Source organism: Pieris brassicae, chromosome 6 (genome assembly GCF_905147105.1).
Source record: "Pieris brassicae chromosome 6, ilPieBrab1.1, whole genome shotgun sequence".
In the NCBI taxonomy this organism is placed as follows: domain Eukaryota; kingdom Metazoa; phylum Arthropoda; class Insecta; order Lepidoptera; family Pieridae; genus Pieris; species Pieris brassicae.
Genome location: NC_059670.1, coordinates 5,232,847 through 5,244,477, shown reverse-complemented (window position 1 = coordinate 5,244,477; position 11,631 = coordinate 5,232,847). Strand labels below are relative to the sequence as shown.

Below are 11,631 nucleotides of genomic sequence, written 5' to 3'. Positions count from 1 at the left end.
TCAGTTCTGTCTCGACAGTCAGAAATTGACGTGGAAATGACTGCGTTGCTATTATATTATTACCAGCGTAACGTCGCCAGGTATCCAGCGTCACCAGTCGCCGCATGCAGAGCGATCGACTCTGCCTACGCTGGTACTCGGTGACCTCGCCAGTCGGTGGCCCAGTAAGTTATCCGGCATACATCTCAATACGAACTAGTTGGCGACGTCGCTGGCCCCGTCGCCATGGCATCTCGGTGAGGTATGGCCCTAAAACTAATAGAATGCTAGGTTCTCTTCATCTTTTACAAGCGTTCAAAGTACAGTAACTCTTTACTTGTCCGTAGTATTTTAAAATATGTTACTGTTATCTGGTCACCATATTTTAAAATGCACAATTGTCATTGAATCAGTTCAAAAACGTTTCCTTAGAAACCTTAGCAATCGTATACACTTGCGTGGTCTATTGCAAACGTACGAGGCTCGTTTGGACAATTTCAAGTTAGAAACTCTAAAACTCCGACGTGACTTGATAGACCTAGTTTTTTTTATATAACTTATTTATATGTATATGTTACGTGGATTATCATGCCCTTAATGAGGTTTCAGTTATTTTGAGGTTGCTTGTTTAATTTTTTCCCTTGCTAGGATGCTTATGTTCTAAAATAAATGATGTGTATGTGTGTAAAATTTGTGGTGTCCTATTTTTAATTTTATTTCTTGTATAGACGTTGTTTTAGAACTTTAAATAAATACAAAAGTGGCTTAGACGGTTTTCTTTACATTTAAATATTATCTCGTAATTGTTAAAGTTTTTCAATACTGCAAGGCATTCCTCTGGCCTATATAAATACAGTCAAAATAATTTTCGACATCGCTTAGGTTAGGCTTACAACCTACCGGTTATATTGACCAAAATCAAAGGTCCCGGGGGCTCAAAGTATTAGGTATTTAATAACAACGTCATCGGCTGTTACTACTATCGGGTTTTACGACCAAATATGAGTAGTCCCTTCGATGTTGTTATAACAGATTTTGACTGTATATAGCTATAGCCTCGAAATACAATTTTATTGGTGTAGGTAGAAAAGTTAAAAATGCATCTCCACACAATGTAACAGGCATGACAAAAATTAACATTTTTGTATCCATAAAATATATCTAATCGTCATTCTTTGAGACAAGGTTTTATTATATGGCTACTATAATTTATTTTAAAGATACTGCTTATCCGATAAGAAAATATTACTGATAGTTAAGCAGTCCTGTTGACGATAGAAAGCCGTCAACAAGTGCATCACAATGGTATGTATGACCTAAATATTAATAAACACACAAAGCGCAGGCTCATTTTTATACAATAGAAAATTAATAGTCGACGAAATTGTTCTATTATGCAATAGTTTTGGAACGATGACATTACAATTCACAGATTTGAAATTATACTGAATAACGAAGGCTCTTTGTCGAACCTAAGCCCAGGGTTACTCTAAGTCCCGGCACGAAAGTTTGCACGATTCGATGTAGACCTGTTAAAATCTTGCTAACAACCAAGCTACGTGCTGATTTTAACAAAATATATTTATTTGATAGACTGGCACGTTGTATATATGGGTGGCGTTGCTGGGACTTGCAGCAGCGCAAAACCCGTTCACGCTTGAGGACTTTGTCTCTGGCTCTTTCTCCCAACGAGGATTCACTGGAAGATGGATATCAGGTAAGCTATTTGATCAAAAAAAATCTATTGCTATTTAACAATAATTCGAAAACATCAGTGGTGAGCTAGATGAAATCCTTATTAAAAATGTGTGTAATGATACTCCGTAGATACGGAATTCACATTTACCGTGCCAGGAGAGTCCGGTATTTATCTCTTTGACGTACCAACGCTGCAACGCCGAGTACTCGTTCCTGGAGAACTTATGGTAAGCTTAATTAGAAGTTTTACCATATATTTCTAGTTATTTGTTTTATGTGTGTACGAAACTGGGTTTTATACTTCGATTTCAGAGGCTCCATTAATATTTTGTTGTTCAAATATTTTTCAGGGTTTTTTAAACACCAATAATCCAATATTATCAGCGGATAGAAATTACATTCTGGCACCAAGTGAAGTTGAATCTGTAAGTGTCATTTTAATTTTACAGTATTTTATAAGAAAGACAAGTTTGTGGCTGATAATTTCAAAATGAAAACTTTATCCATTTAACCGTCAGTATATAATTCTTGATTTTTTAATTTGTATTCTATGATATATATAAATTTATGGGAATTGTAAATGTTTTGCTCAAACCAAAATTTGAAATAGTTATCATGATTAATTCAGCGTTGTATAACACAAGCACAAATACATATTTTTATATAAATAAATATTGAGCTGAAAAAGATTCGTGGTTTTACAAAATAACTGTTATCACTTATCAATGATTATATTTTACAATAAATTTGTGATAATGATACTCTATTTAGATAATATAAATATGCTTAATAAAACAAATGTATAATTAAAATGATAACCATTTTAAGAATGGCTGGAAGGCATTCGTGGGCAAAAAATGTTTCCCATAAATACAACGGATTAGATATTGTATAAACTCTTTATTACTCTGCTGATTTGTATCTATACCATTATTCGTATATCTGTAACTTGAACGTTGAGAGCAGTTGCCTTCTTCGATAAATATAATACACAAAAATATGTTTACAAAATTCTCCTTCTAGCATTAAACTATTAGTAAAGAGTTGTAAAAGAATATAATTCAATAAGAGTTTTTTGGTCTGTATCTATTAGATGATTATTGTTTTACAGGTTTATCGTTATTCAACAACAGCCAAGTATACTCTCTACAATATCGAAACACGGTAAGCAACATGCTAAAAGTTACCTGTTAAACATATATTAATAAAAAACCTACTTATTGATCGGAATCGGAAGAAAGTTTCATACATAATAAATATAATAAAAATGTGTTTATTAATTTAAAGTACATATGCATGCATTACAATGTGTAAGATTTGGGAACCCTTTTAAGTAAAAAATACTTGTTTCAGGGTTTCCAGCTCTCTCATAACAAACTTAATTATACATTCCGTAAAATATATTTATATAAAATTTAATTACATCTGTTATTTTATTATTTTAGTTTTTTCAACTGTTATCAACACGCTTGAGTGCATGAGTGAGTGTGTGGGTGCAAATGTGTGAGTGTGTGAGTGAGTCCAGTGAGCGAATGAATAAAGTGTGTAACTACATACATACGTTAACATTAAATATACAAAAGCTTTCCTTCTAGTCTTTCAACGCATTGAAATGTTAATAATTTTCGATGTTGCTATTTAAGGTGAATTTTTCATAATTTTTGCAATAGGTTAAGCTTATTTGACTATATATTTAATATGATAAAATATAGATAATTTTGCTCTGCCCTGCAGTTTCCCATCCGTTGATTCAAACGTTGCGTGGCGTTATATAATCTGCGTTCTCGCTATGATGTCGAAATCGTAGCAAATAATAACGCTTTATAATAGTAATTAGTATAGATAGACAAATATATGTATAATTAATGCCTAATTTCTTTTACAGCGACGTTGTGAATGTTTCAAACCACGATCGCTTGCAGCTGTGTATATTTGGTGGTGGCCACTCTCTTGCGTATGTTTTAGACAACGATTTATATTATTTACCCGAAAACTCGACAGAGGCAATAAGGATCACCGATGATGGTATACCCACAGTTATTTACAATGGACATGCGGATTGGGTGTATGAAGGTAATTTTTTTATTCAGGTTGAGTTGCTTATTTATATTAAGTTTAAAAATGAGTATTTATATATGTATTTCATATCAAAGAATCGAAGCTGATCCGATATTGTGAGCTTTATAGGTGTTGTTAACGGTGTATGGGAATTTAAAATGTATCGATCTTTTGGCAGTCACGCTATCTCCAGGCACTAAAAGTAGAATTGCAGAAAATATTCGTCTTTTAAAAATACATTTCTAATTTTTGAAACGTTCAGAGATTTTTTTTTAGAGGATGTCATGTATACGGGTCAGGCAACTTGGTTTTCGCCGGACGGCAGCTATTTGGCGTTCGCTAGTTACAATGACACCCAGGTCGGGACCTATTCGTATTACTATTACGAAGACGAAAGCAATCCTGACGACTTGTATCCAAAAATGGTTGACCTGAAATATCCCAAGGTAATTTATTTTGATCAAAAACATATCTTGTTGTTGAAAAACTACACCAACTCTTTGGCATGATTCACTTTATAAAAAAGCATATATTTCTAGTATTTTAGTGTAGCATAAAACAGACCTTTATGAAAGTGTTGCAATAATTATATTCATTACGGATCTCGTCAATATTTTTCCGTACTGTCGTCTTGACATACGCCTCACGCTTCATCGACTTTCATGACCATGCATGTACCACAAGGCCGAGCCATACTTCACCATTGCTTTGACGAGTGCCTTGTGTATCCTACTTGTAAACAGCTTATCATTCAACCGTTCTACATTGCCAAACTACATAATCATTCTCTTTCGTATCCGTATAAGTACTTTAAAACTTCACTGCTTACGTATCTCACTATTACATTTCACGCACAATGTTACACTACACACACTTCTTTACGCTCTCATTACCACAGCATTACCCACGATTCACTACTGTATGTTAACGTCGGGAAAAGCACTATGTACGGCCAGTCGAGCATCGTTTGAGATTTCTTAGCTGCACATAAAGGATTGCGAGGATAACATTAATTACAACATTCACTCGCCATTTCTATATCAGCGTCATACAGCCTAAGTAAACTGCATACAGTCATTGATACCTTCTTGAAACACCATCGATTTTGTTTAATAATAATAATAATGATTTATTTGCCAAGATAGTTGTATAGTGGTTAGATCGATCAACTACAAATATCCGCACAATCAGTCATATATAAATAGGCATACAAATGTCTTATTTTTCCTGTATTAACTTTTATTCTCTTTATTATGATATCATTACAAGAGTATATTAATATTAAACGAGTATCTTGAGTAGTTAGGCACAATTTGTAAAAAAATAGCTTATATGTATCAGTTATCATGTATCAGTAACATACACTCACCTCATCTGATGAATTTAACTTATTAATCGCAATAAAACGTTTCTATCTAAAAAATACAAAGGACGCCAAAGCTGTGGTAGTTGATTAGTAAAAATTGCAAAAAAATGGTACGTAATGCAAAACGTAAATATTTTGGATTTTCTTTGAGAATCGTAAATAGCATTAACTCTCCCAATCACGCCCAAAATACCTATCAATACTAATAAATATTCTTACGTGTAATTCTCCCCGTACTTCTAGTTTTATTTCCCGTCACTGACGACCCTTTTTGAAAACCTTGATCGAACTTAAATCCTCTAATGTATTCCATTGCAGGTCGGCGACACAAACCCAACGGTAACTCTACGTGTGGTAGATTTACGGAATATACAGACTACTGGAGTTAATTTCCTTGTTCTCGAAGCTCCAGAGGAAGTTGGAGAAGACCATATTTTGGGCGGAGTAACTTGGCCTACCGCAAACGAGATTGCAGCACATTGGTTAAATAGAAGGCAAAATAAGACTGTATTAAGAATTTATAATGTACAGACTAATCAGTACGAGGTAAGATCTGTTATTTTATATTGTATATGTGAGGTAAACGGAAAAAGGAAACAGTTTTATTTGCGTGATTTAGTAGTGTAAACCTATTCTGGATCCTACCTGCGCAGAGCATCGCCTCTGTTCTCATCGGAGAACTTGGAGAAACTGATCAAGTGGCCGTTTACCAACCAGATGGTCCGATCAAGTAATCATCACCCTAAAAACTGTACAATGTCATATGAAAGGTGCTGGACAAAAACCAGTGGAAACAGATAGTGCATTCCAGATGTTTCCTTGCTAAGCACGACGCTCAGATATATGCTGCCGATTAATGAGACCTATAAGAGGCGCTGGACAGAAACTAGTAGAAACAGCTTGTGCACTCCAGATGTTTCCTTCTTGAGCACGACGCTCAGATATAAGCTGCTGGTTAAAGAGACCTATTTATGGATAAAATTTATATCGCATTCCAACTTATCAGTCATACTAAATGCTATCAAATGCTCGTTTATACGTCAAACACTTAAGTAATAAATTCCTGAGGTTAGGTAGGTTGTTAAAAATGAAGGAGTACTAATTTATGGAGTCAAAGCGTCTCACTGTATGTGAGCACATCCCTTTAACTGTCTTGCCACAGGCTAGCCAGCTCAGCCTTTTATTCTGAAACAATTATCACTAAACTATATTCAATTATATTTTAATGTAATCTAATTAATATAGGATGAACAACGTGAAGAACAAGACGGTTGGGTGCCGATCGCGTTACCTCGCTTCAGCAGGGCTGGCGATTTCTACGTATCCACACGTTGGTCATTGGAACAGGCAGATGGACACGCGTGGCAGCATCTGTATGTGACTATGAGGGTTAATGGAAGCCAAGTCTCCAGCTCCGTTACACCCGGAGCCAGGACAGTGAACAATTTCGTTGGGATGGATGAGGATAATTTGGCCTAGTAAGTCGTAATGGTTTCGTATCGTGTATTCCAATACAAAATAGTATCAACCCGTTAACTGTTATAAATAATATTTAGAGTAGAGTATTTTCTACTACAAAGTCAATAAGTAGATATAAAAAAAACAATACAAAACTTGTTTGACGGAAGCCAAATTTAGCGGTAAACGAATTTTACACTCAGGATCAATTGTTCTTGTTGTTATTAAATAAACCGAAAACTCTTGACCATCAACATTATAACATTTAAGAATGGAGTTACACAGACTACAATCATGTTATATATAATTTATATAACCATAGACTAAATTTATTCATTCAGCTACTACACAAGCACAATATCGGGTAGTCCATGGAGATCAGCTGTCCACATAGCGGGTTCAAGGATCGGCTGTTTGTCCTGCGAGATAGAGATGCCAGACGGAGGAGCCTGTACTTGGGCCACAGCTACTGCCAGTTTAGGAGGAACTTACTTGACTATTACTTGCAGTTCCACAAATGAACCGTCGGCTACCTATATATACCAACCATTGGTAAGTGGACTTTAAAAAATATAAATCACAATTTCCCATTACAACTACTTTCCTATTCCTAATTTCTCTTTCATAGTGAACTCTTATCAGCCTACAAATGGCCCCAATACGGTATATTTAAGCTTGTACCAGTATCACCGAAGTTTCAAAGTCTTCTATAAAATTCATTTCAAATATATTAATATGTTTATTTATCATTACAGCTGTCCTAATTGCGAACGAGTATCCCGCACCCGTGAGGCAATTTCAGGAATAAATAACTCTTTTAAAATACACATATAATATATTTCATAATTGAAACACGATATTTGCCTACCCTTGTTTTGTTGTTACTTTGAATTTAGCTTTGTTTTATTTTAATTGTATGTATATATTATAATATATTTGCCTCCAATTATACGTTTAAAAATTGATGATACAGATATAATTATTGATTTGGTCAATTTCAGACTCAAACTATCTTGTACAACTGGGAGTTAAATGACCAATTACGGATCAACCTGAGGAATAAAGTCAAGCCAGGGTCCATCATTACAACCGTCCCAGTTGCGAACGGGTATCCCGCACCCGTGAGGCTATTTCTACCACCAGGATTAGATATTAACAACACCACTATTAAATATCCCTTAGTGTACTACGTGTATTCTGGACCCAATACCAACACAGTCTACGATACATTCACAGTGGGTAAGTGTTTTAATGGTAAAAGAAGGATGGAATTAGTTATATCCATTTTCTTCATCATAAAACGTAAAGAAAGGAAACATGCTTTTGTAAAAGCAAGTATAGATCAAATACATACACGAGAAACTTGACCAATCAGGGTTAAACGGAAGACGCCAGTGTTGTTATTCTACGTCCTATCTAGATTTTAATTTATAATCAATTATTAGTTTAAATTAAACAATTTTTAATAAAAAAAAACGTCATTTACGAAAAACTTACGTTATGTTTTTGAATTTTTTTAATGATGCAAGGGTATATCTTTTCAATAAGGTAATTTGCATATTTTCGTATTAAGAATATATATATATAGTTAAACAGGTTTATATAGGTATATATATATATATATATATAACTAAAACCCTGTTTTTTATACAAAAAAATTGAGGTAAAGTTAGTCGATAAAACATAACACCATTCATTCAAACACACATTTGCGTGCTTGTTCCGTAAATTTAAAAGAATACCCACGACCGCGATGTAAATGTATCGCTAAGTCAAAATCATATATTCCAATTAGGCATATTAAAAAGTCACTTTTTAAACTCAATATTACAAACAAACAAAAATAATGAAAAAATAACTAGTTGCCGCTTCCAAAAGTTGTTTCATATGGAGATGTAATGGCATGAAACTACATATTTACTTTTTTAAAATAGTTTTTACAATATTTTGTATACATTGATTTGATAATTATATGTGACCTTAAAATACTACGAAACTAAAATAAAATAGGCGTATGCTGTTATAAAAAACAACAACAGCCAACAGCTAACTAAATTATTGTGAAGATACATGATACTTACATATTCACAAATATTGCAACTAGACAAGACAATGAGAAACAAGACATTATTGAAAAAAAAAGAAATAATAAGAAACAGTCAACCAGTGTGTGTGTTACGTCAAAGTTGATTTCATAAAAAAAAACAAATATAACCTTATATGACTACAATAGCAACCAGTTGGTTTTGTCTAGTTTGATTTGATTAAATATAATCTTATCTGTAATATGCTTGTATACAAAGTGTATTTTTAATAAAAGTTTTAAATTTTCTTTCGTTTAGTTTTAATGTCATAAAGTATTTTGTTGTAATGTTTATCACAGTACATGGGGTACTAAATAGATGTTTGTACTTTGAAGGCTTGACGGTTGAGCAATTGATCTTTATTTCTAGTATTAATATTATGTCTATCACTTAGTTTACGAAAAAGATATGGATTCTTTCTAACATGCATAATATTTTATTTTATGTTCACTTATTAAAAATTCAGATTAATAGGATACGAATAATTGTTTATTTTTGGTTAGATGAGTTTAATGAAATCTCAACTATTGGGTATCAAAATGAAACTTTGTTACAATTTACATTTTAATTTCAAAACTATACAATACAAATATCGTATCCATTAATAAATTGTGTTTTAATGTATATCAATTATCTTTGGCAGTCATATTTATTATCTCTGTCGTTGTTTTCAGGATACCACTCATACTTAACAACAAGTCGCAATACAATCTACATGTTGGCTGATGGAAGAGGGGCGGGTCTCAACGGTAAAGATATGCTGTTTTCTATCAACAATCGCCTTGGAACAGTTGAGATTGAAGATCATTCTGTTATTTTAAAGTAAGCATCCATTAGAAAAAATGTAGTTGAACAAAAATAATCTAAACAAATGAAACCTTCAAGGAATTAAAAATAATAATAGTAGACCTCTTCATGACTCCATTATTCTAATGAAATTTATACGAATAGTTTGGGAACTAAGTCGAATTAATTTTCTTAATTACATATAATTGTTGTAAAAGTACATTAGTTACTACTTCAATTGCGAAATACAGCAGGATCATTTTGATCACATTAATGATTTACAATGATCCTGTAATTTTGGCACTTGACACATGCCGTCGAATTCAGGGTTAAGACTGTCTGTTTCCTGACAATGTGTTGGTCTGTGCATATAGAACGACAAGAACGTCAATCGAACGATTCTATGCCGCGCGCTCAAGCCTCTTGGCTAACCATTTTTACTATAATAGCTGAAATTGCTATTAATTAAAACATATTATTTCAGACAAGTACTAGATCGCTATGAGTTCATAGACAGAAGCCGTGTGGGTATTTGGGGTCACAGTTATGGAGGCTACGCGACCCTTTTAACCCTACTACATGATGAAGAGAATTTATTCCAATGCGGGGTCTCAGGAGCACCTGTGACTTCCTGGCTGTATTATAGTAAGCTATTTTATTTTATTTTATCAGATATATACTAATCTAAGAGTCCTTACTACATATAAATATAATAAAATTAGGAAAATGGAATGTTTAGAGATTACGCACCCGCCGTATCACAAGGTCCTATAATAATGCCTGAAATAATAATTGTTATGGATTGAGAGCCTTCTTTGTTCTTCATAACCATTGAAATATATGAAATGACTCTCAAATGTATCTTCATGCCTCAATAAGAGGAATTAAAATATCTACATTAAAGAATTTATTTGAATAAAATACGAGAAGTTTTATCGATAAATTTGTCCAAATTTCTTCTAATTTTCAGTACATTGTCTAAGGTTTCTAAAATAAATTAGTACAACTTTAACCATGTTTTGTAATAAATCCACTTAAAGACACAAAATATTTCCAACCGTTTAGTAGCAGTTAAATTACAAACACACACAGAAGATTTATATATTGTAATTTGTTTCCTCCGGGCGAATTTTAAACTTTTGAATCAATTGTTATATGTATGACTAGTTACCTAAATTACACTAATTGTTATGGTCGTTTATTAGTTTTACTATTCATATACGCAGTATAAGAAAAGATTTAAAAATGTATACGATATTATAGATACAATGTACACGGAGCGGTACATGGGTCGACCAACTCCAGAAGATAATCTAGAAGGCTACCAGCGTGGTGACATCACGCTTCTAGCGGAGAAGCTGCGCGGACGCAACTTCTATTTAATGCATGGCAACGCGGATGACAACGTGCACTACCAGAATGCAGCTAAGCTCATGAAGGTGTTGCAAGAACGAGATATTCCATTCGAACAAATGGTAAGTTCATATTAAAAAATGTGTGCGTGTACTAGTGTACACACGTAATAAGTGAAACATAAAGATATGACTTTTTTTCGAAAAATAATCTCCTGTTCCTTTACAGAAATTGGTTAAATAAGGATAAATTAGATAAAGTTTAACAAAAGGGGTTTATTATCATAGACATGAATACAAATAATACAATTATTTCATTTTACCTTATTACTAATAAGATTAACACAGAATTTCATTAATTTTAATAGAATTATTGCTATCATTGTTATCGTTATTGTATATTTTTGTTATTAATGGCTTCGAATCTCTTCTTCGAATCAACCGTGGTAGAAACAGATGGTAATGGAAAATGTGACGCGTAACCGAATAAATGTGACGGTAATTTTTTTCCAACGCTGATAAACTTTCTCTTTAAAAAAATTATTTTTGAAAGCTTGTTTGTTTTATGTACGAGATTGAATTTATAAAGCTAAAAAAGTCAGGTGGCAACAATCTTAGTTGTGCTCGCCAAGCATTGGAAAGTGATTGCTCGTGTAAAACATTTGTTCTTTTACTGCTTACTAGAATATCTGTATTTTTCCAGTCATATCCTGACGAGGCACACAGTCTTCGAGGTGTCAACATGCACAGGTATAGAACCATGAATGTATATTGGGAGAAGTGCATTAAGATGCCGGAAGAAGATTAGAAATAAGTTGAAAATAAATTGTTGTTATTTTTAATACATTGT

General features: G+C 33.3%; 1 protein-coding gene across 1 annotated transcript; it reads left to right on the top strand.

Annotated features, from left to right (window-relative positions):
* The first annotated feature begins 1,227 nt into the window (after nucleotides 1-1,227).
* LOC123711317 (venom dipeptidyl peptidase 4-like) lies at nucleotides 1,228-11,625 on the top strand. Its single transcript, XM_045663837.1, has 15 exons — nucleotides 1,228-1,284; nucleotides 1,573-1,696; nucleotides 1,807-1,904; nucleotides 2,028-2,102; nucleotides 2,789-2,841; nucleotides 3,563-3,750; nucleotides 4,012-4,181; nucleotides 5,420-5,647; nucleotides 6,347-6,579; nucleotides 6,901-7,111; nucleotides 7,561-7,798; nucleotides 9,318-9,465; nucleotides 9,914-10,074; nucleotides 10,693-10,904; nucleotides 11,485-11,625. Exons 1-15 carry the CDS (start codon nucleotides 1,282-1,284, stop codon nucleotides 11,587-11,589), a joined length of 2,247 nt encoding a protein of 748 aa, XP_045519793.1. The 5' UTR covers nucleotides 1,228-1,281; the 3' UTR covers nucleotides 11,590-11,625.
* Nucleotides 11,626-11,631: the final 6 nt, after the last annotated feature.